The 26,077-nt window shown below is 44.7% G+C and overlaps 1 protein-coding gene across 1 annotated transcript in view; it reads left to right on the top strand.

The window, feature by feature from the left end:
• Nucleotides 1-8,133: 8,133 nt before the first annotated feature.
• Nucleotides 8,134-26,077, top strand: part of LOC144104225 (IDLSRF-like peptide) — a 175,172-nt gene continuing 157,228 nt past the window's right edge. The window contains exon 1 of the mRNA XM_077637102.1: nucleotides 8,134-8,763. Within this exon, the coding sequence (XP_077493228.1) occupies nucleotides 8,634-8,763 (130 nt within the window). The 5' untranslated portion in view covers nucleotides 8,134-8,633. The remainder of the gene's footprint in view (nucleotides 8,764-26,077) is intronic.

The following is a 26,077-nucleotide window of genomic DNA, read 5'->3' as shown; positions in this document are numbered from 1 at the left end:
TTTGTGACAGATGTGCAGGCAAGAATCGCACGCAAAACTGGAAAATTAGCGACCCAATAAGTGCTACGGCTAGATTACCTCACTGCAGGGATGCATCCGCGCTTTTTAGAGTTTCAGCATACTATATATAGACGCTTTATACACGCGACCAACCAACCATACACACCAAACGTATGACACTCGAACAGAAAACCGCCAACACAAGCACAGGCGAGTGCGGACAAGAGCACGTGCGAGGGAAGTTACAAACTTGTTCTCGAACACAACCGAGAACGCATGACAAAGAAATAAACACTACGCGTTCCAATAGAATAAAAAGCTGCAATGTGTTCAAGGTGGCTCTCTTTTGTCACCTCGTGAGCATATTGTTCTTTCATAAGCGCGCACTATTTACCTCGTCCGGTGTCTTTTATATGAATCTCTGCTTCCCTCCGCGTTATTCCTTTGCCCGAGATTAGAGCCAGTTTTTAGCAACTTTGTTGCGGTTTTTGTCGCATTTCTGCCAGGCTAACGAGTGCTTGAAAAGTGCCCTTTAAATAAGCTTCTATTACTTGCATGAAGCGACCTCGGAATAGGGGGAAAGGAGGGTGGCGAACCCCCCCCCCTCCCCCCCAATACTTTTCTGCGGAGGGGGCAGACACTCCCCAGACACCAAATGTTGGTGCTCAGATCATATTTCTGAAATATGCTTGAATTCTAGGACGTTAGTAATCTAAAGAACATTTGGGCAGAGCCAGTTGGCTTCGTGGCCAATTGTAGAACAGTTCGTCTTATTAAACCAAACCAATCATGTCCTAAAAAAAGTCTTTGATTGTCAGATCCCTGTTCATGAACATGATTAGAAGAATTGATGAGAGACTATGCGCAAACTTTTTCAATGCAGAGTCGGTCACTCCTTGTTTGGTCATATTTATAAAGCTGCCCACTTTAAATTCATATGCATTTAAGAATCCATCCTTCAACAGTTAAAAATAAAAAAAATATAATCAAGGAATATATAATTTAGTCTGTAAATAAAACACTGAATAAATAATTACGTAGTAAAACAAACTCAAAGTCTTGTTCCCCAGTAAAAAAAAACAATTCCGGAGTCCTTGCGTACATGTGAGATGACAGCGAGTTATAGCGGGTATCTATTGCTGTAGCAATTGGTTGGGCGGACGTGGTTACAGCGACTCACCTCTTTAATTTTTTTTTTTGGTTGGAGCAGGGGGAATGGGGAGCTATTTAAGGGTATCTGTTGCTGCAGAATTCACCTAGGTGGCTGCTGCAACGCGAATATTTATTGCACCTTCCTGTTAGAAATCTATTCCTATCAACTCTTTATCTATCAACCCTATCAACGGCCGGTGATTGGGGTGCAGTTGGAGACCCACATTTTCTATAAATGTGCACAGACACCGGAAGCACGGACAAAATTCGGCGGACAAGCAGATGCGAAAATGCAACCGTGAAATGCATTTCTTAATTACAACATCTGCCCGTAGGCAAAGTGGTGTGGTTTACAGTGTTAACTGCTCACTAGTTACGGCTCTTGGCGATCCCGGGGTCTCTAGCCAGCCGTATGAGCATTCAGCAAAAATAAGTAGAAGTGAGCCCAACACTCGCTTTTATAACCACACCATTCCTGTTAGTCATGCTGCGCTTAAACTTCCTGCGTGATTGCGTTCTCCATGGCCACGTCAGCCTGGAAGGGGAAAGGCCTTGAGAGGGGAATCGCACTGTCTTGCGCAAAGGCGCCCGGCGGTTTGTAGCAGTTTCTACATTTCTACGGCGCCGTCGAAGTTTCCACGATAGAGAGAAGTTGGGGGGGGGGGGGGGGGGGGGATAAAGCGTCACTTTAGCCTTCGCAGGGCAGCGGCCATCTGGTAGCGTATCCCAGTTCTTTTCAGAATCATTTTTTTCTTCAAAGAGCTTGTCGAAAACGCGATATATTGAGTTGAGCGATCTAACAAACCGCGCGATGTAAAGGTTTTATTGATTATATTGAGAATATTCTGAGAGAAAGGAGGATATTGTAAAATACTAAAAAGGTTTTCTCCTTTAGAACAAATAGCGTGTTCGGTATCTTTTTTTTTTTTTTTTGGGATGCTCAAGGCCTCCTAGGCGGTGCCGGAATGCAATTGAGTCGTACAGTCGTATATAAGTGAAAGTTCCGCTCAAATATTTATTCACGAACTCAAAAAACCACATCCTGCAAAAAGAAAACTGCGGTTTTTACATGAGCAATCGAAGCTCTGAAAGGCTTGGACAGGGTTGAATAAAGGTTTTCGGCACTTGTGCCAATCACTTTTTTTATGCACTCATTGAGAGCGCTTTCATTTCTTTAGTGGACCCGCCAGAAAATGTTCTGCCGCATCGAGTTCTTGCCTTCAAAGTCCTTGCGCCACCTAAATCATTTGGCAGTACCATCTTACTTCTGTCAGGTCAAAGCCTACTGTTCCTGCCTTGTGCCTGTATCTGTGTATGCGGCTGTAAAGAATTTAACGTTGATTGCGCTGTAAAGATCGAGCCGAAACTGTTCGCACCTGAATATATGAAAGCGTAAAATGAACGCTAGGAAACGGGAAGTAACAGAACACGATAACAATGGCAGCACGTGCAGAATAGCAATCTCTCACCGCTGACTAGCTTGTAGACCAACTGATCTTTGTGGCTAAGGCACCAAATCTATATACTCGACGCCTAACGCTGCGTTTGTTTAAAAAAAAATGTTATCTGAAACTCTCAATATCTCTTGCTAATCATCCACAAGGGGCCATATGTGTCGGAAACAAGAGAAAAATTGACGACTGGACGACTGGCCAGCGGTGATGGCCTTATACGACTCCCAGTCCAGACGACCTTCCTTTTTTATGTCTTGCACCGTCAAGAAACCGCAAGCACAGACAAAAATTTCAGAGATACCTAATTACATTATCTGTTGGTAATGTCATAGCATTAGCAGCTGTTGGTGCCTCTAGTGGAAGTGACGTCACATCCAGTCTGGTGACGTAACTCTCATCCAGCCAATAAAAATTCTGCGACTGACGCACGGCGCTTTTTTCCCCGATGGGGCTTCTAATGCTACCGCATTTTTAGTGTACTTTATAATATGTAATATAATAATATTAATTATAATATGTAAAATTTTAATGAAGTTTATGAAAATTTATTTCTAATGCCACCGAATTTGTATAGTACCAGGCTCACTCACACAATTTTACCGCCTACGGAGGGAAAGTATTCTGGCTAAAAAGGGGGAAAAAAAAAGCTCTACACAGAAAATGCAGGGTAATCCCTTCAACCTCACTGTCCTGAGCTGTGTGCTGTTCGTGGAGCAAGAATACTTGTTCTAACCATGTTTCCACAATCTCAACCCGGTAACCTCTTCCTGCTATAACATGTGAAGACGGCGAGAATAAACACAATTTTTCTATTTTCTCGCGTAGCAGTCGGCTTCTATTTGAGAACAACCACGCGATCTTGTATAAGGCAAGTGAGCCCGCTCTACGAAAATAGGATTCCCTTCGTCGCTTCCTTTGATGTCGACGTGAGAAGGTGCCAAGTGGAATCCAAGATGGAAGCCGCATTCTTGTAAAGGAAGGAATTTCCGGAGAACGGGACCAGGAACGCCGATTTGAACGCAGAATGGATGGGTGTGACGATGGATGGCCAGTTGGGCTACTAGAATCGATGGCACCTTCTTTTTCTGAGTTTGCTTTGTAGATATTTCGCTGCGGTAAAACTGAAGCCAGTATCGCTACGTAGGAGTTTCGTCTGTTCAACGAGAAACGAGTTGTATCCCATGTATTTGCGCTATTTGTGTCCGGTGAAGCCCCTCTCTGCTTCAAGCATTTTCTTAGAATGCCATCTTTTTCCCTGCTCGTTTTTCAAGTGAATTTAAATGTTACCACAGAGCAAAGTAACCTCCTGGTTTCAGACCAACTCTATGCTGATGCGAAATTTAACGTGAAAATTAGTTTGTAATAGCTTAAAGGAGTATAGCCGCCTAACTTTTGGTGCGTGTTTTTTTGTTTGTAATGATGCGTAAGGCATTACTATACATGGATTACCACCTGGTATTCTCCTCCAAAATAATTTTCTAAATAATTCTCGTAAAGTAATTTAAAATCGCATTTCGTTCTCTTGCTGTTGCGGTTTCGGTTTCAACAGCCGAATGAGAACTCTGACGTCAACGTGGGCTTACAGGTCACGTGAGACATGAAAAAGCTGCAATATAATCGCTGCTTCCACATTCGTTGTCATTCCGGCTTTTGAGAAAGACTGGCTTCGGCACTGCAGTAAATTATAACGATGAAGCAGCGATTATAAGGATGTTTTCTCATGCCTCACATGACACAGAAGTACTCTTTAACGTCACAACCATCGTTCGGCTGTTGAAACCGAAACCGAAACATTGTGACAGAAAAAAATTCGATTATAAATTATTAAGCGGTCGTAGACGAATATCACATGGTGATTCATGCGTTGTAGAGTCCTCCCCATCATTGTAGAGAAAAAAAACATGTCACCAAAATTAGGAGTCTACACTCCTTTAACACCACCTTCTCATCCCTGTAATGCTGCCAATCTGGGGCATTGGGTATCGTAATGTTTAAATCAATGCACAGGGTATTTGACCTAAGACTTTACACAATCTTTAAAACTAGGCTTTTTGAGCTAGAAGTGCGGTTTTCCCGGCATATAATCGTTACAGGTGTAATACATCAGAATAAAGTTAAGACGTGTAACTAGCAGCATAGTTAACTAATATTGATTACTTAAGTTTCTAACTACAACTGTTAGGTTTCTTACTGAAACGCGTGTGGCCCACCGTAAGTCACGCTCATATCAATGTTTAGAATTATGAAAAACCGGTCACCCCCAGCGCTGTGACCCAAAAAATATCAGCTTCTTCGACGAGTTTCGTGAACTGGAGAGATTGCTTTGCCTGCAAGCTTCTCTAAACCGCATGTAATGCATAGTTTGGCAAGATGTAGCCAAAATTTGTTGGGCCAAAACGCTGAGGGTAAGCGCGTTTTCAAGGTTCAAAAAACTGATATGGATATGACTTACGGTGGGCTACAGGCCTTCCAATAATTAAGGCGCCTAACAGTAATAGTTACAAAGTTAACAATTCAATATTAGTTGATCAGCCCGCTAGTTAGCAAATCTTAGCTGCATTCTGGTGGACTACACCGCTGACAATGCTATGCCGAAAAAAGCGTTCTAACTCAAAAAGCCTATTTCTAATGCTATGTAATGTCTTAGTTGAAACACCCTGTATAATAGGCACAAGTATGTGGGAGATTCGGAAGAAAAAGTCAGCAAATTGCTGGGGGAAGAAAAAAATTAAGGCCCAGGAAACAAAATAGCTTTGCACAAGACGTAATTACTGCGCACTTAGGGGGCCAGCGAGAAAAAGGTGAACTTCGCATTAATGTGAAGTTCCACGCCATTGATCGCGCAGATATATACAACAGACACGGTTTGAAGTGACTTGAAATTATGTGCCACATTTCTTGCATTGGCAGTGTTCATATTCCAAAATTTTTCTATCTTCAACACAATTAGATAGCTTTCTGAAACTTCGTTCGCTTTGTTCATGAATTTTTCCTCACAAACATCTCTCTTTTAACCTTTTGAAGTGCAATTTACTAATGTGCTTGTTGTAATCATTTTTGTTTAACTCACTCCCCCTCTATGTAAAGACCGAAAGGGCCCGTTGAGCACAGAAGTAAATAAATACTCACCCGCCTGTACCATCCGCAGTAATGAGCAGTGTGCCAGCAACTATCTATCGAGAAACTAACCAAACATTATAAAATTATAGACGATCAAGTGATTGGTGCGGCATAGTATGCGTTAGCACTAGAGTGCATCCCGGACTGAACAGCAGTGGCATTTGACGGGTTCCGACAGTGCGAGCGGGTGGCGTGATCTAGTCCGTCAATTAACATATGACACGCCGCACCACCGCTTCACTCTCCCCATACAGTCCAGCAATCACACGACGACAAGTCATGCCTATAACCCTCTCCCACCCTCTCTTCATCTGTCCTCTCTTACTTTCTCTCTCCCTACTCTCCCCTGAAAGAAAAGAGGGGATTTCATCTCTCCACTTTGTATTCTCTAACGGAGGCAGGCCTCTGACGGACAGACGGACGGACGAACAGATTTTCAAAGATAGGAGTTCTAATGCTAACGCATTGAAGTAAGCTCCTCTGTTTTCTCGATAACGCAAGCGATGCCACGCTTACACACGGTTCCCTGCACATTTTATGTCTTTGCCGCCTCGACGATTTCTTGAAATTTCCGGAGTTTCTCATAACATGAAAAGAATAACAAACTGGACGGATGTTCGCACTCATACCAGGTTCGTAGTATGTCAAGGTAAGTTTTTGGGCTAGTTGGTGACGATATTACATGTCTATAGCGCGACGAACGAGACATAGAAGGAGGAAGAAGGTTGTGTCCGTGCGTGTTTCTTCTATGGCGCGTTCGTCGCACTGTAGGCATGGAATAATATTAAGTGGTGATAAAAGAACGGTACTTCGCGTCGCTGGAGTGATTGCACACTGGTAGAGTATAGTATTTGTTCCGGTGTCAAATAACATCCTTACTGACAGCATAGCTTGCATTCTTGTGCTCTTACCGTCGTGGGGTAGATATGTAACATGTGTATGAGAAAGACCTATAAGGCCTTCAATATGACTATTTATTCTAAAAAATGTGGTCCCAAAAGAATGCGCTGCAGTTGTATGTCAGATGGACTTCTAGAGAAGCAATATTTATAAGAAATATTATAAGTAATCTGAGTAGAAACACGATGTACTGTAGCATTGAATGTGTCTAAAAAAGAAACCTTTATCATTGCTGAGGTTTATGTATTCTCTCGAATGCTACTCATGATAAAAGGGAGAGTATTGGGAAGTTGATGCTTAGCACGGTGAAAGCATATCTGGCTAATTTTAGTTTGATTAAACACAACCGTGATCGAACTTCCTTCGGTACCAGAATTTCGCTCAGATTTATCGGTGACATATAAGTTCATGGCATTTACCTTAACCCCAAATACTCGCACGTAGTCTTCTGACATGGATAGCAAAAGAGCACTTGGTCCTCGACCTCCGGATACGTATAATCAGGATTACCTGCTTATTCAAGTTCCTTTCGGCTTTGCTTCACCCACTCGTCAGATGCGTACTCGAAAATGCGCATGACTCGTAAGCCTATCCCATCGTCGCACGTTGTTGTGTCGCGCCTTCTTAAAGGAGGTTAGCGTTGGACGGAAGACAACGCCCAAGGCGCTGCCTGATTTCCAGACGCTGCCTTGACGCCAGAAATGGCAACACTGGCACCAAAACATCAACCGGAACAAGGCTGGAAGGAAGGTCTCTACATCTCGCCGCCTTCAGCTTTTCGCAGGACACGTGTGATCAGTCTTCATTTTCAGCCCATATACTCGACGATGTCTACGCCTCTGCAAGAGCAAAACAAAGGCGTGCTCGAGAGAGCTCCGAAAAAAAAAACACACTCTCCGTATCCATGCTCTCCACGTCGGATGTGCCAAACTTCTCCGTCTCACGCCAGTTTTTTTTTTCTTCCCCAGTCCCGAGGGTGACGTCACGGTCTGGAAAGCGTCACCCAAAAACGTCACACCTACACTCCCACACACACACTAGAGCGCATGTGTGTTGTTTCAGGCCCTCTGCTACACGAAACTGTCGTGGGAAAGAAGTAGATCCACTGCGCCGAATGCAAACCCGCGGCTCGGCCGAAGGCTGGAATAGAGAGGGAGAGGGTGAGGACAACAGGTTACAACCCGTTCCGGCGACGGCCAGTGAGAGGGAAGAGATCGTTCAGAGCTAGACAGGGACGCACAAGAAACAACGCAACAAGAGGCTCCCGCCCCGCTTCGGAAAGGCCCGGTATCGAACAGACTTTTCGCGCTCGTTTCATGCATGCGGCGCCAGTTGCAGCTCTCCCCCACCCCCCTCTCCACCGCTCAAACCGGCGCGCCGCCATGTTGCGCCTTCGCGCCATGCAGCGAGCGCGCTGATTGGTCGCCTCGGAGCACCGCGCATGCGCGCCTCCTCTAGGCGCGGGCGTTTTCCTCGCCCAAAAAGCGCCCGCGCGAACGCGTGCGTCAGCGAGACCCGTCCCGGGGAGTTGGACTCTGCCGCAGACCGCCGACGCACCGCAGAGAAGCGCGCCCTCTTTCCCGGCGATCGAAAAGCAGCGCGGGCTGTCCCGACCGCCACTTTCTCCGCGAAGGTCTCTCTCCGTGGCTCGTCGAAGCATCCGCGCGCGGGCAGCACAAAAAAAAGGCGCAGAGAAGCTGGCTAGGAGAAGCGCAAGCGGCTGTAATAAAAGCTTGACGTCCGCAACAGCATCGGTGTCGTCTTCTACAGGTAACGGACAAACAGGAAGCCCCGACTACGCAACTTAGCCTGTAGAGTCCCATAGGACTGGCCGTCATCTCCTGCGTAGTGGTGCATACAGCGCTCCGGACTTTCCACTACTTGTTGAAGTCGCGGTCTCGCTGTTACTGAGTGCGCCAGTCTCGAGGTGAAGGTATTCTCTTGTGGAAGAGAGACAGTCGTCTTCGAGAGAGCCGGCTCTTCCAACAAGGTCGGGTATCCAAGGTGATGATGCTGATGAGGGCGACGCAGCATTTCATCCTGTGGGGAGTGGTTCTTGTCGGACTGGCGCAGGGAGCCTACTTGATCAACTTTTCACACGTGCTCAACAGGAACCTCGGAAACGTCAAGCGGGAAGGTAAGGGTAAAGGAAAATTAAATGTACTGCATGCACCATCATAACTTGTAACTTTTGTGGCGGCTTACAGGCAAGCGAACCGACTGTTGCCTAATTATTGAAAATCTGTGCTTGCCTACCTGCCTTTTCCTGGCGACATAGAAGTTGGTAGGGCATCGTTACTCATTTGTACGGTGTATTTCAGCGTTTCAAGATGTTCATCGTCATGGATTGGGTGCTCGCGGCTAGAGTTTCAATGCATGTTGACCGCATTGCGGTAACGGCCCGTACGTTCAAGAGCGACTCTGATAGGGTTTCATTGTGCAATGCAAGGTATTTGTTAACTTGTGCGTGGTGAGGAGCAAGGCTTTTGCCGGAGAGATAGACAATTTGATCATTTAATTCTAAAATAGTTATAACAATAACTTAGTTCGTTTCTACTATAACGCGACCTGCTTCGGTACGCATGCACCATGGTTGCTTCTGATTAGGTAGTTGTTAGCTACTCTCTGGGCAAGATTTGCATTGTCTATCTGAGAACTGCTCTGGAGTAGCGACACTTATGACAAAAAATGCAGTCAGACCTGCCACTCGTGGGAAAGTTCTGTGTCTTAGAATAAATTAAAGCAGCGACGTAGAAAAAAAGCTTGAAAACTGATTTGTGGTACCCGGTCTGAGTGTTAACAGTGCCACCTAGGGCATTCTACTGCTGCAGAGTTATCAGATGCAGCAATAGTGATCGTGTTAAAAATAATTCGCAAAATTCACCGGTGAAGACGTGGCTTCCACTTAATTATATTCTATTTGTGAAAAAAAAAACGCATGTGGCTGTTCGATAAACGGTCGTTTGCGACACATGAGTGAACGCATGTTGTTCATTCATATGAATATTCAAAGAAAATAGAACAAACGGAACTCCTACTCGGTTTTTCCTCTTGCAGTTGAAGAAATTCCATCTTTGCGCAACGCCCTAAGAGGATTATTCAATCAGCTTGCTCACTGATTGCTGCTTTGGAATACTCCAATTTGATTCCTTCCCTGCGTCTCGAGGCTGGTGTGTAAATTCCCATTCATCGCCAACAAATACAACGTTATCCCCACTGTTCATCTGCTAAGGGATGCAAAATAGACAGGAGCACTGTCATTTCGGATGTAACCTAGGCGCATTATTCACCGGAAAGCCTCCGGATATCGCACGGAGAAGATCCCAGAACTATCACGCATGGCGCATACGCTCCGTTGTGTTCCTATTTAACCATCTGTGGGCCAGCGTGAACTTTGGGACTCAGCGACGTAGAGAGGCACATTGAAACACGCAACGCAACTCAATGTGCCTCTCGACGTCCCTGCGTCCCAAAGTTCACGCTGGCCCTCAGAGGGAATCATAGCAACTAGCCCAGAAGAATGTCATTTTCCTATTTAAATGTGCGTGGTAGTAAATGTTGACATATCTAAGCGGTTCAACAAGTTGCTTCACTGGCATCAGCTCTGTGAACACAAGGAACAAACAGGTCTTACGTGCCACACTCTTGTGGAGAGATTACAGTTGAATTGTACCACTGAGCGGCCGGGTGAACATCGAATTGCTATTTCTCGCTAATGTTGGAGCTTGAAGACAGGCTTCCGTAATGAGAGAAGGTTGATGTGCTGGTGTTATCGCGAAAGAATGCATGAATCACAAATCGTCAAGAGATATATTTTCGACAAGAAGCACCGAAAAAAAATATCTACTCACGGTATGTTGGCTTCAAGCATCTATTTTCTTATTCGTGCAGCTTACGTGAGTGGCCCTTATCGCATAAATGGCTACATGTTATGATTCTGTTTCTGTGTCTTTTAGTAACCATTACCAGTAGAAAGGTAGAAATATGCGAAACCTGCACTAAAAAAAAAGAGAATTTGTCATGCGAGGAATCGGCCAGATAAGGTGCTACACAGGCACGGAGGCAACATATAATCAGTTGTTTTCAGTTATTGTGGAGAATCGGGCAGATAAGGTGCTACACAAGCACGGAGGCAACATTTAATCAGTTATTTTCAGTTATTGTAAATTCCTTTAATACCGGAATCTTGACAAACGTAATTTTAGGCTGTATAGTTTACGCGGAATATATGTACTCTTATGTTCCATAACAGGAATTTTTAGCATGAAGCTTCGTTGAAGACGCACTAGTCTGGAGATAACAATAGCAGATTATTAGGGAAATAGTTGTAAAACTTATCATCACAGGTATCATTGGACATGGATTTCCAGGCCAATTATTTAGAGGCCTCAAACTTGCATTTGCAGATTCTTTTCAGGCATCGAATGTTGGTGACCAGCGCTACAGGCACGAAGCTTGTGCAGCAGAATTTACTAGGAGTGTATCGTACAAAAAAAAATTCTCTTACGAGGAGTCTTTTAAATCACACTATACGGGTGTCCAACTGCAATTGATAAAAAAAAAGAGATGTTCTTCTGTGGAGATATGCCTCAATGAGGCATCCATAGTACTTATTATCCAGACAGATTGTGAGATCTGAAAGGTATTTTTCTTGTTATTTTTGTGACGGCGCACTTCGTTGTAAATTCTGTTAGTACCTCTCAGCTTTTGTCACAACAAATCCACTATGGTGCAAATGGTCGTCATTCACAAAAGCAGCAGGACGGATTTTCTGCACCGTCAAGAGAAATGTTCGCACAGACAACCTGGCCCAGCTGGTTGCCTGCCGAAAGACCATTACGCATTTCAGAAGATTCTATTCAGGATGCGTACAGTAAACGTTGTGCAGAACGAAAATAGAGTTCCCAGTATAGTACAAAATTGAAAGCAGCGTCGTAACGTCACTCTTGCTAAATTTTACGTCGCAAAAAAAAAATTGTTAAGAAACACTGCAAAAGTAGTGGCATTATGGAAAGGAAGCCGAATGAACACAAGAAATATCGGTGGTAATATTATTAAGAAATAAATTAAGTTTCCGCGTCTTGGGTGAAAGGCCACATAACAAAATGAGAACGCCACGCATGCTTGGTCACATGCTGCTTTAAAAAAAAAGACCGGGAGAACATCGCACAACAGACGATGGCCCAGTGATGCTATTCTTTAGGTGCGAACGCGATGAAGCTCGAATTGTCCCCTACTTTCTGTCGGTTACAAACGCAAAGGGTAGACGCGAAGAGCGTAAATTTCGAAGAACAAAACTGACTCGGAATCGTTCTTTTGCTGCGGTGGTTGTCTTTCACACTTCGCGTCAAGAAATCCCAGCTATAAAGAACAGCACAATTGTGGACGTTTGAAGAAAAGCTCGGAATTAGACAGATGCCACATTTCCTTTCACCACGCGGAAGCAGTTTACTGGATAACATCAGATGCATTAAACTTGTCTAATGTTTTGACCTGACGTTTCAACGGCCTATCTGCTTCTGACAAACTGTACAGTGCTTTGTTTGTAGCCATTAGTAGTGTACACTGTGACATTGCCAGCACTATCGGTGACAGTATGTCCCGCAGTGGCTATCCTAAGGCGGTATATTTTGCATCTTTTTCATATGTCTAACATTCTCGGAGAAAAATTTTGAAAATTAGAAAATTGTAAGGTACTCTTGTCGAAATATTGAAGGTGATGGTCCATTGTTCCCATATATAGCGAAATCTTCCTTTCAAAGTGTTCCCACCGATTACATCGAACAGTTAAGACTGCCCTTAAAACCAATGGGGAAGGCTTTGAACGATAGAAAAAATTTGAATAGAAAAAAATCAAGACTGCCGTCCAGTGATCTGCGGATATATTGATTGTTATAGTGAATTCTCACATTATATGAAAAAATTGCTTTCATAAACATTTTCACGTTCAAAAATGACTTCGTCCAGAATTGGCGGGTGCGTAAAATCGGCTACAAGCATTTGCAATTCACCTCCAGGGATTCCCCTGTCCCCTCTCCCTGAGCTTTTTTTTAAAGATTGTAGCCCCTTTTTAAGAAGCTAAAGGCTCATTTTCTCTCTGGAACTTTTGCCGTCCATGAGTGCACATAACGGCGCTGCACATGGTCGACAGTGGCGCGTGGTATTCAGGATTGTTGTTGCAATAGGAAGAAAAAAGAAACAAAACAGGATGGTTTGATCATGTAGATACAAACAGGGATGTTTTAGGGACGAGTTTATTGCTTATGACGTAACAGGTGCATAGTATCTTACTGTGCTGCTACTCACTTCACAGCGATTTTAATAGTAAAAAAAGGGGGAATAAATGATAGAAGATTGAAGACCTGCAAAAAGGATTTGCCATCTATTTATTTATAGCATGCAGTACCATGAGACAAGGTCATAAGCCAATGTGGACATAATCATCAGCCCGACTGCACCCACTGCAGGACAAAGGCATCTCCCATATTTCTCCAATATAACCTGTCCTGTGAGAGGTGCGGCCACCATATCCCCGCAAACTTTTTAATCTCATCCGCCGACACCACAGGAAGAGAAATGTACTAAAGAATTACAGAGGTCCCCGTGGAGTGCGGGAGACTTGAGATTTTAATTGATTATTCACCTCAGGCTGGTGCAAGACACACGTAATTTGATATCACTACTGGAAAGGCCTTTTTAGTGCTTTAGGACCGAGCTCTCTCTTGAAGAACATCATGAGGCGAGATTACTCATACCGTGATTAATGGTTTGTTTAGTTTGGTCTACGGGGTTTAACGTCCCAATGCAACTCAGGCTATGAGGAACACCGTAGTGAAGTGCTTCAGAAAATTTCGACTACTTACGATTCTTTAACGTGCACTGACGTCACACAGTGCACGGGGCCTCTAAAATTTCGCCTCCATCGAAAATGCGACCCTCGCGACCGGCATTGAACCCGCGTCATTTGGGTCAGCTGCCGAGCTCCATAGCCAATGAGCCACCGCCGCGGTTTGTGATTAATGAAATACCGGTTAATTGATATATAAAAAGTCTTCATTGCATTTTTAGTCGATTCCTGCAGTGAGTCATGCTATTAATTAATTAATGAAAGCGAGGCATATTTGCCGCTTCTTGCATACGTTTTGAGTAAGTGGCCGACACCGTAGGTAGCCCTTTGTTTAAGTGGCGCGGCTGATATGGGACCCAAATTCGCCGGCCTCTTGATAACTGCGACCTTCTCATCTGGTAGAAAAGTTCAAAATTTTTTTTCTTCTAAGGCGAGCCCAAAGTATCCAATCCACTCTATATGCTGCTCTTGCGCTAACCTTCGAGGAAAATATCACTTGTGCTTCACACATCAGCTCAGAAACATACTTAGAAACATATGGTTTACTCAGCTGATAACGCGACGGCCCTACTATGACTGCTGTAAGTGTTTAGAGCAATGACCAGATCGTGTCATTTCTAAACTACGAAGACTAGAGAACACTGTACACATCTCTTCTTTATGGTGATACTGCCACGTTATTACGCGAGCACGTCTTAAAATATTCCCTTCTGAGGACAGTCTGTGCTTGCACCAGACTCTGTACAGGTTACGCTTACTAGTTTTACCATCATCTGACGCTCCCAGTGCCTTGCGTACTGTGTGCAGTCAGTGTTTTCTTCGACAATGCGCGCTAATAATTCCTTCTAAAGAACAAAGCGGATTTTTACGGCTACGCGGCTCGAGGTTCAGAAAGCTAGCCATTCCCGAGCCGAAGTAACCTGAAGCAGCGTATATTATTCACCATAATCCGAAACAGCACGGAACATCTAAGTGCGCTGGCTCTGTCGCATGTTTCGAAGCCGTTTTTGGCAGCGGATTAGGGCAGCGCGGCGGATTTTCGCCACCTTGTTAAGCCCATTGTTCGAGGAGACGAACTTCATAGGACCGGTGTTAAGTGGCGCCTGTTCAGGAGGCTTCTTTAGTTGAAAGGCGTAGATGTGGGAAAACCATTCGGCGAAAGAAAGATGAAAAGAAGCTTTCAAAATCTGTGTAGATCTTTGCAGCACCCTGCTCCGTATTATCAAAAAGGAATACTCAACCATCCGTGTACACATTCATGCTGGCTATTTCTACCGAGGTTAGTTGTCATTGCGGTAAATGAAAACATTTGGGCTGGCAGCCTCATATTGGCGACTGCTGACAACAGAGACAGTATGTGCGTTTAAGGATGAGTCGTGTATAACTACAGCTCTAAAGGAAGAAGTAACGGTTAAATTAATGAATAAGCAACGAGCAAAATTATGGAATAAAGAAAAATACGGCAGTAAATTCTCAGTGCCTTCACCACTTCCCGAGAAAATTGCTAACGGTAACTTGGATCGACTTCTGTTTGGCGTATAATATCATCAGTTGCGCAGCACCTCTGAACAATAATGAATACAAGTCGTAGTCAATGACCGCAGTGACTACTGCAAATGCTACTGCTATTACTATTACTAATACTATCGCCCGTGAGAGTGACAGGTGTATAGCAGTCCTTACGACAGCTACAACCCCACAATCACACGAAAATAGGTGGCATATATTGCAGAGTACACTCTCCTAAAAAAAAAAAACAGATGCCTGTAATGGCTGAGGCCACCACTGATAACGCTTCATCACATCCATAGGTGAATGCTTGAATTTTGAGCTACGACAGCCACATGCTGATTCCGCCCTTTAAAAAATCGTCTATAGAGAGCCTATATACTTCTTATAGACTATATTGCCTTCCTGTATATATTTCTTTTTGTCTACTCATAGCTGATAGACTGTCTATCGACAAAAGTCTACTAAAAGATTATGGCCAGAAATCAATATATTCTCTGGACTGTCTATAGGATTTGTATTGCCTCTAGAGTGTTCTATAGGGTTCGTCTATAGAGAGTCTATAGACTTTATCAACAGAAGTGTATGGACAGTCTACAGGCTGTCTAAAGAAATTTTTGTAGGGGCGTATGCACCATAAAAAAACTCAGGGGGGCACTTTGTTGACGTAAAGTGCGGTGAGGCGAAAGCCTTTAACGCGATGTTGCTTCTTGGGTCACTGATGTGTGGTTAAGGTGTTAAGTACAAACTGTTTGTGAATCTTGAATGCTGCAGCCACTGGAGGGCGTTTAGGAGGCACCCGTCTGATTCGACACCTTTCCGCAAACACTCTCCTGCGTCCTAGCCAAGGAGAACTACATATGCGTTGGCAGGAAGTAGCGTAGTCGTTAGCAGGCTCGGCAGCGGAACGTAAGGATGACAATTCGAATCCAAGTGTGCTCAAAGATTGTTTCTTATCGAGTTGCTGGATCTAACGGACGCCGGACAGATCCATGGCCGTGAGTATGAGCCATTACAGGCTTTCGCCTTGAAATCTCTTTTGTGGCTGCTAACTTTAAAAACGAGAACGGCACAATGAAAGCTCCTTTCTAGCCGGTTATTCAGCTGAAGCGCCACAGCAGAGGCCAGTGCTCGGCGTGTGTATACCGTGTTCGAAAGAAACGAGCGTCTAGAATTACCTCCGCCAGTGCAGCAGGTTAGCAACACGACACGCGTGCTGCAGCAGGCGCTCTTATGGCGCAGGGCTAAAGGGACATGGCGGCGTAATTTGTAGCCGGGTACGCCATGCAGCGGCAGCCCGTTAGGCAAAGTAGCGCCGCCTTTGAACGAACGCCGGAACGATGGGCGGGTTTTGCCGCCTCCTCTTCTCCATTCACCTGGCACGGTCGTAAACGAGGCGCCCAGACAATGAAGATAAGTGACCGGCGGCTGCCGCGGCGGGAAAAGGCGCGCAATAAGAGGCAATACGCGGAGGACAGCTAAACGAACGATGCGCACTTGTTCGAGGGCGTTCCGAACACACTTTGTGCATCGAGCAGTTATGGACACATGTCGGTGCCGGTATACATCCGGCGGGTTCAGAGAGGTTAACTAAAACTACAACGACCTCTCAGTGGCTAACGTGTATGTGAAGGTGGAGAAGGCATTCGGTGCGAAAGCAGCATAGCGCTCTTTCGTGGACATGTCCGACATTCTCCAAAAAAAATTTTGAAAGTTGCGAAATTTTAATATAAGATAATATAAATATTGACGGTAATGGTCCATTTTTCTTATATGTAGCTAAATCTTTCTCTTAAAGCGTTTCGATCGATCGCATTGAACAGTCAAGACTACCAGAGGAAACCAGTGGGGAACTCCTTTGGCGGTAGCAAAAACGTTAATAGAAAAAAATGCATTACGGCCGTTGGGTGACCTGCGGATATATCGATAGTTGTAGCGAAATCTTACACTGGATGAAAAAAACTGCGTTCATAAAGGTTTCCCGCTCAAAAATGCCTTTTTCCAGAATGGTTGGGTATGGGACAAATTTTAGTGTTTATTCGTGTCTTTACAACTAAGGAGTATGAGGAGGAGTAAAAATAAACGGATGACGTAATTTTTACTTCTTTCCGTCTTCTTCTTTTCTGACAAGGATTTCATGTGACTAGATCCCTTTCACTCTAAAAAAAAAAATGGCGTGCGCGCATAAGAGCAACGCGCTTGAGCAACCCAAAGTGAGTTGAACATTTCCACTGTTACGTCATACTGAAGAACGCGAAGCTCCGTGAAGGAACCACGAATGTTTCCCCTTGCTGAGACCGCGCAACTAAAGGCAGTGTGGAGAAACTCCTAAAACATTTGAATACATAAGACGCCATTGTATTGTATTTTTCAAGCTTTGAATGCTATGGCCTGGTTAAACCCACGGTAGAGAGAGGGCAAGGGAACCAGTTCTTCCACTATGCTTTGCGTGAGCGAGGGAATGTTTCCACAAGAGGGATTGCTCATATCAAGACGAGGTCTAATGTTGTAACGTTGTCTTGCGGCCTCTTTAAACTGACAAAGCAAGACTTTCATATGACTCTTATGGTCGTTTTAGACGTTATGGTTAAAACGTTTCTTTACACCTTGAGAAAACAATTACAGTGAATGCAGCTCGTCTCCTTGTGCAATGCACCTGAATCGATTCCCGTGGTCCAAATGTTAGCTACAGCCCATGCTTTCGTCATGTCTGGCTATGAAATATTTCGACATCAGTTGTTTGCATAGCTTCTACCTCCGAAAAATTTACAGGATGCAAGAACTGCGTCGCAATTTTCGCTGGAATTGTTGCTTCACGTCAATGTCTGGCCGTTTTCTAGTCTTTTCTCACACTCTTCCCCATTACACTCCCTACAGAGGTGTAGCTGCCAGGTCTTTGAATTTTCACATAGAATACCTTTAATTCCAGCTGCCGCGGAGGCTGAGTGGTTATGGCGCTCGGCTGCTGGCCCGAAAGACGCGGGTTCGATCCCGGTCGCGGTGTTCTAATTTCGATAGAGGCGAATTTCTAGATGCCCGTGTGCTGTGCGATGTCAGTGCACGTTAAAGAACCCCAGGTGGTAGAAATTTCTGGAGCCCTCTATTACGGCGTCCCTCATAGCCTGAGTCGCTTTGGGACGTTAAACCCCCATAAACCAAACCAAACCACACCAAACCAAACCAAACCAAACTTTTAATTCAAGCTGTTTTCTGCATATGTCGCTTCAGTTTTAAGCGCAATATTTAAAGAGCTCCTACAATCTTCCAGCAAATCTAGCGGGTTGCCAAAGCGCCTATTCTCAGTATTTCACTGTGCCTAGCGACATGGTTTTCAAAATTGCCAACAATTCTGGACAAAAGCGTTTTTGAACGGGAAAAAATTTGTGAGCGCAATTCCTTCATACACTGTAAGATTGCACTGTAACACTCAATATATCCGAAGATATCCCGTCGGCAGGCTTGAATTTTTTTTGCTATTAACATTTTTGTTATCATCAAAAGCGTTCCCCATTGGTTTTCTGTGACAGTCTTAACTACTCGATGCGAGGGATGGAGACACTATAAGAGACAGATTTCGCTACAAATCAGAAGGATAGAGCATTAATTACACTCTATATGTTAATACCAGTACCTTACGGTTTCCAATATTAAAATTTTTGCCCAAGAATGTTGGGCATGCTAGTATTGCGTTTTTTGCAGCATTTGTGCCCTATTTTTATTTAAAGCAAAAATTTGATTAACAAAATTTTAGACCTCGATATTTGACGGATTGACGAGCACTTGCACTGCTGCAACGCTCAACCCGTGATCAAATGAACTTCTGAGGGTAAACTGCGGAAGAATATTTACATTCATTTTCAATTTTCAGTACAAAACACACATAACGCCAATCCTACTGATCCAGCTAGTCAGAGTCGCAACTTCACTCTCAAGTATAGGCTCTATTTTTGGCTCAGAAATGAATCATTGGCTCCTAATTGTCCTTCCTAATAAAATGCTGAGGTATATTTTCAAGTAACGCAAGTGGCTAAGCCCGAGAACACAGTGAATAAATTTTTTGTGCCCGAAATTTACATTAAAACCAGACCAAACAGTGAGTGATATGCATACGACAGCCAGACATGAGTGGAACTCCTTTTTTGGGGCGCAGTGATCTGTAGGCTGCAAGGATTGAATTAGACATTTTTTCTATTGATGGCCTCTGTACTTGCAAAACAAAGAAAATCAAGATGATGAAGACCTTTGTAAACATGAAAATTGCATATTTCTGTTCGCAGGCATATGCTCCATCACTGCACGGATAAGCCCTCTGGGCACTCGTTTTCTTGCATTGAACATAAATCGTATAAATTTAGAACTTCGGCATTCAGGCACCATCAGTCGTGCCATGTGCCTCCAGCGAATAATTCTTGCGTGGTAGCATAAGAATTCTCACAGGCATCCACACGAACTCGGCTTGGTGTGCACGCCTAATAAGTTGCGCTGACACTGAGCTACGGATCCACCAAGCAAATAGGACCTGAAATTTGCGTCGAGAAACACATCGCGCATATTTCGCAATCCACAGTCTGTACATGTGCAAATACCTTGCAAGCAGCCAAGCCAAGCCAGTCTCAAAGTTGCCAACGCAATGCGTAGAGTGCTCTCTGCAAAAGTCTTGCCCGTGAAGGCGCGCGTTGCGTGAGGGCAATGTTAAGCCTATCAGCGAAGCTCCGAGTATACGCCTGACGCGACGTGATGCGGTGTCTAACAACGTTAGAGCGCCGCGTTCAGATAAGCCAACTTACGCGGGGAGCTTTCGCTGTACATGTACCTACTGATACTGCCCGGGACGCTGAGATCTGGGCCGGTGTTTACAGAGTCCATTTAGCACAACACGATTAGCATTGGAGAACAGTAGCGTCAAACATTGCCGTGGGCTTCGGTGAAAGCTCAGTGCTCGGGCGGCAACTTTGACGCCGTGCGCAACGTCCGAAGATCTGGTGGACAATGAGATTATAGCGCCAATGAAGTGCAGAAAAAAACTGTCAACTCAACGGGGTAGGCATTAGCTGACACAGCACTTACTTTATTAAATAGATGATAAGTTCGCAACGCCTTGACAGGGTACTTATAAATTACTGGTTATGACCCGAGGGAAGCAGGCAATAGTTAAGTGATTCTATAGTAACTGGAATCAGCCGCAGCTTGAACGTTCGCCAGCAGAGCTATGCATAATTTGTCGAAAAAAGCTGCGCAAGGTGTAAAAAAAGAAACGGAAAACTTGGGTGACACCTAAGGTCACCTTAAGAGTATGACGCGATAGCTTTAAAAGGTTCTTACGGCCGCTTGGGCGTCCCCTGGATCACTCTTTTGCATACATCGACACCACTGTGGCCATCACACACTTCATTACAACACATCACTGTACATATTTTTGGTGCCGCTAATTGTCTACCCTAATTAACTCAGCATTTGTGTAATGTAATTAGGCTATTGTGCGGTGGGAGATGATCCTAAAAGGCCTCCGTTTAATCCACGGAACAAGCGCTCCTCAGCGGATTATAGGTAGCGTCCCTGGTTCCCGACGCTAAAGGATCGCGGTTCGATTACACTTTTCTAATAATAATTATTAATAATTGGTTTTGGGGGAAAGGAAATGGCGCAGTATCTGTCTCATATTGTTGGACACCTGAACCGCGCCGCAAGGTAAGGGATAAAGGAGGGAGTGAAAGAAGAAAGGAAGAAGAGGTGCCGTAGTGGAGGGCTCCGGAATAATTTCGACCACCTGGGGATCTTTAACGTGCACTGACATCGCACAGCACACGGGCGCCTTAGCGTTTTTCCTCCATAAAAACGCAGCCGCCGCGGTCGGGTTCGAACCCGGGAACTCCGGATCAGTAGCCGAGCGCCCTAACCACTGAGCCACCGCGGCGGGTTCACTTTTCTACCGTGTCTGTCTTCAGCGGAACTGCTTTTCTACGTCACTACTCTTTCGACCAATCAAGATTTCCCGGTTACAGTGACGCCGATGCAGATGCCGGGGTTTCCCGCTTAATGAGACATTTAGCTCTATCGCGTTAAAGTCCTTGAGGAAGATAGAGTTTAGATGCGTGTAAACTTTGCCGCCAGGGTTTGTAATGTTTGTTCGTGCTCAAAACCTCCGGCACGCGGATTTATGACTAGGTGATTGTTTGTGAGACATTGCGGTCAAAGCGAACATCTTCGCCAGATGAACGCAGCTTATGCTCAGCAGTGGGAAGCATCCACACCAGCCGAGCCTGTGGCCGTACCTGGCCGTGCTAGGCATGCGCTAACGGAGGACCAGCATGCCCACAGGCAACTTTTCCCTGAATACTCGTGTTAAGTGTTAGTATAGCCAACGGTAAGTTTTTAGTGCACTAGAGCTACGGCTTCCAATCTTTAAAAAAACCTTTGTCTCTTTGTCTGAAGCCAGCCAGACCTGCAGAAACAATATATAGTCGCGGTAAATAATGATAGCTTCGCTGGCCACTGCACGAGAGAGCTATGCTATCACAGCAGCTAACCGCAGTTTGTGTTGTTGTTGTTGTTGTTGTTGCCTCAACCGCGACAGCACCTACCCACGGTGAGGGACTGGCCAGGGTATGGTGCAGATCCAAACAGGAGAAAACTCATCCGGATTTATCTAAAGCAGCTTATAAAAATAAATATGAATCTGTGAAAAAAAATCCCAAATTTTGAGAGAGCTTGACAAAATCGGAATGAAAACCGAGGAAACAAGTGTTGAGGCTCAAATAAGCAATTTTTAATGCAGTGATAAGTAATAAAATAATTTTGAGAGAAAAGTAAAGGCAAACAGAAGTTAACACAAAAATCTGCAGGTTTCGATGATATACCCGTGAATAAGCTCACACACTTGCTTAAGGGCATGCCCTTTGACGGTTGCATCGAAGGAGAGGAGGGCGGGAAGAGGAAACTGCAGCCCTAATTGAGTGAGAGGAATTTGTAAAACTGGATGCTCTTTCGTGCTGGCGTTTTTAAGTATGCATACTTAGAGACGCCAAGTTCTTACTGCCCCCAGTCGCTCCTGAAGAAGGATCCAAGCCGGCTCCGAAACGTTGGGTTTTAAAAATTAAATTTTTCGGTTGGAGATGTGTCAGAGTGTATTATAGGATTGTGAAGATGGGCTGTTTTTATATTTTATTTCAATATTTCATGATATACTGTCTGCAAACGACAGTGTCCATGGTCTTCAATCATACTGTCTCAAATTTCATGTAAACCAGCCACTTCCAGCTGTCCGCGGATCCATTAGGAAATTTACGCAGTTTCATTAAAAACATGGACCTCAGCGAAGGAAGGTGAGATGTTTGTCGTGTTGTCATTAACTGTTTGAGGATGATACCTAAGCAAAAAAAAATAACTTAAATCATGCCAACTCGAAGAGAGCGATATCAATAATGCAACATGGAATTAGAAGACACTAGTTAAAAATAAAACAAGAGTAAATTATGGTAGTTTCTCCACTTTACCAATGCCGAGGCAAGCATACAAGGGGGTTGCCAACAATTTTTTTATCTTTGTGATCTTCGCTTTGTAAGCGGAGAACCAGCGAAACACTAGGCTGATATTACACTCACGACTGACGCCACTTTTTCGCTGATACCAGTCAACAGGCAGTGCGGCATGGTCAATAGCACATGGCTGAAATTTACTGCCACCCTGAACATTGTGTCCGCTTGAGACTGTTTACGTGACCTGAATTGTAAAAACACAACCAAGCTTGCCCAAGGCAGACATCCCTTCAGTGAGTGTCCAGCATTGGCGCAACACCAGCTCTTCCAGTTTACAACATCCGACGTGTCTGAACGTGGGTCTCTGCATAAGTGCTCTTTTTTTTTTCACTTTTCTCCTGAAGATGTTTCACTGGCATTGGCTATGAAATCCGCCTCCTCATCAGCCTCCTGTATACAAAGTTCAGCGTCAAGAGTAGTTGGCACATACGAGGCTTCTGGTGACGCAGACCCTATAGCTTGCTTATTGCGACAGTTGGAAGCCATTCAAGGCTCTTGAGACCTGGTACGAGAGGTATTTTTTTTTTGAAGAGACGAAAGCAACTCTAGTGTCAACCACAGGGCTTACTGCAACGGCCGCGATGGCAACAGCTCCGTAAAACGAAATCCCTGTCTTCTATACAAAGAAAGGCTTTTCAACCAGAAGTCGAGGGAGTTGTCTCCGAGAACATGGCGCCATAGACTTGAAGTTTGAAGAATCATTCATAGGAGAAAAGCTCGAAATCGCAGTAAGATCAGAAGAAATCAGCAGGGAAGGGGTGAGAAAGACCGGGAAACTTTTCGCACTGCTTTTTGGCAAACCGCTCCACTTCATCTACTTTTGCTACTTTGTGGTTCTCACTGTCTTCTATGCGAACGAGTGTTGCTCCTCCTCACCATTATAACACTAAGATTAAAAGCAGTCCCGTTGCATGTGAACCGGCGAAGCCGCGCATCAGATATACGCAGTCTGTTTTGTTTGCGTTTTGTTTTCTTGTTGTTTTTTCCTTCAGGAATACATGCACGGGACTTCAGAGAGGGAACCTTCTCGTCTATAGGCTTCCGAGAAGACACGAGACGCGCCGTTAGAGGAAGACATCTAGACTCTTTTTTTTCTTTACCTAATTATGCCAGAAGCCATGTTTTTAACAAGACCAGGTTTCTAGTAAGGACCGAGTATTGCTGCGGAATTATTTCACGCAAAGATGTTGTTGCTTTTCGAGCAATGCCGGTGGATCAGTCAGTAAAACAATAAATCAATCCTTAACGTTTCGTGAAATACTGATTTGTCACCTTAGTCGGCCTCGCCAGTGGTCGGCTTCTTCGCATGTTGCCAGCGCATGTTCACATTATTCGACATCATACCGCCATAAATTATGTGGCCTTAAACCTTAAATTTCTGGTCAACGAATTTGAATAAGAAAGCGCTAAATGTGAGGAAATAACCAGGAACGCAACATTTAAAAAAGCACTCGAATCTCCCACCGTCATTGTTTCCATGATATCTATTAACAAATTGTGTTGTATTATCGGCAAAAATCAACTATTCATAACTTTATGCTGCCGACCTTCACAGAACATCGAATGAATGTTACATTCGTTTTATAATGTCAATTACCTTACCGAAGCATATTTTTGACCAAAGAGTGCCATATCGGGCGGCAGGCAAGTTTTGAGCAGCTTGCCGAGGAAGAAGCACGCCAACCTTCACAGAATATCAAATGAATGTTGCATTCACTTTGGAAATATACCTAAGCATATTTTTGATCAAATATTGCAACAGCGAACGGCCATTCAGCAGACAAGTTTTGAGCAGCGTGCCGAGTGAGCACCGTGCCGATGCAAGGCCTCCTAGAAGACTTGCCGGTTTTATTTCATTTTTTTCCTACTGCCACCACGTCTTGCGTTCAAGGGCGCGTTTCCTGCAAATGATGGGTTGGCGGTCAGTTGCAGGAACCCCCCAACCAACTACGTTCACGTACACAAAGCGAAGAGTGTCCGGGTATGCAGAGCCTCTGCGTAAATGAAATATAAACACGGGGCACTGAGGGCACTAGTACTCGCCTCAGCCACCTAATGTGATGGCGTTAGCGTCATAACCACCGCTACCGTGCTTTGCCTAGTTCGGGAGGGCGCTGGCTGAAACAACCGAAAAAACAACGGCGACAACACTCCCTCGTGCACCAAAAGCCCCCCTTGCGCACGCCAAAATATCCGAGAGAGCGTTCCAGCGTAAACAACTTGGGGACTATAACGACCCACTTTTGCCGTAGGCATAGATTTTTTCTTTTGCTATTTGCTGTTGGACACATCGCGTTTAGGAGCTTTTCTTGCATCGATAGTGTAGTTACAGAGTTATACATGCATTAGCATCTGGTGGAGGGTAAGGCATGCAGGAGTTATACCTGTCAGTTCGTCCCAAAGTAAACATCAATTAGCGGAACTGTATGCAGCGAACAGGGACTGGTACTTGGGCAGGTACACACACTGGTGCGGTCGTTTGTTGTTTAAGCCTAATAACGGGCCTTACTTCTCTGTCGCCTTCTTCGTTGTTTCGTTTCCCGTTCCCTCTGGCATATGGTATGTGATGATTATATGTACACCTTTCATTAAGGGTGTTCAGGCCACGTATGACGTGCGTTTCAGACGTGTTGTGGAGATTTTGTCGCACCCGTGAGAGTCCAGATCATTACCATGGCGACGTGATCCTTGTAATGCCTTTTAGTGTTTACGTGTCGTAAATGGATCAACAGGAAGCATGTGACCGAAACACTTTTGACCAAAGCGCCTTTCTCTGCATGGTTGCGACACACGACAACGTCGGCGTTGTCTTCCTGGTATGCATTGTATATTGCTGGCTTTTGCGCCGTCAGGTGGTCGGCAGAGGCTAATTTTCTTGGGAATCGTGCCGTGCGTTGAAGCCATGTGACTTCATTAGACCGCTGGGTCCTTTGCAGACACACACTTCGTTAGACCGCTGGGTCTTTTGCAGACACCCCTCATGTAAAACCCCTGTCCGAGGGGCATTTGAGTACTAAATAAATAAATAAACATGCTGCTTGCAAGCCTACAAAAAGGTATGGTATGGTATGCTATGGTATGGTACGGTACTGGTATGGTACGGTATGGTATGGTATGGTACGGTACTGGTATGCTATGGTATGGTACGGTATGGTATGGTATGGTACGGCACGAGTATGCTATGGTATGGTACGGTACGGTACGGTATGGTATGGTATGGTACGGCACGATACGGTATGGTATGGTATGGTACGGTACAGGTATGCTATGGTATGGTACGGTACGGTATGGTACGGTACTGGTATGCTATGGTATGGTACGGTATGGTACGGTATGGTATGGTACGGTACGGGAATGCTATGGTATGATACGGTACGGTACGATACGGTATGGTATGGTACGGTACGGGTATGCTATGGTATGGTACGGTACGGTATGTTATGGTATGGTACGGCACGAGTATGCTATGGTATGGTACGGTACGGGTATGCTATGGTATGGTACGGTACGGTACGGTATGGTATGGTACGGTACAGGTATGCTATGGTATGGTACGGTAC

Source organism: Amblyomma americanum, chromosome 9 (assembly GCF_052857255.1).
Source record: "Amblyomma americanum isolate KBUSLIRL-KWMA chromosome 9, ASM5285725v1, whole genome shotgun sequence".
In the NCBI taxonomy this organism is placed as follows: Eukaryota; Metazoa; Arthropoda; class Arachnida; order Ixodida; family Ixodidae; genus Amblyomma; species Amblyomma americanum.
This window is presented reverse-complemented; position numbering and strand designations above follow the sequence as displayed.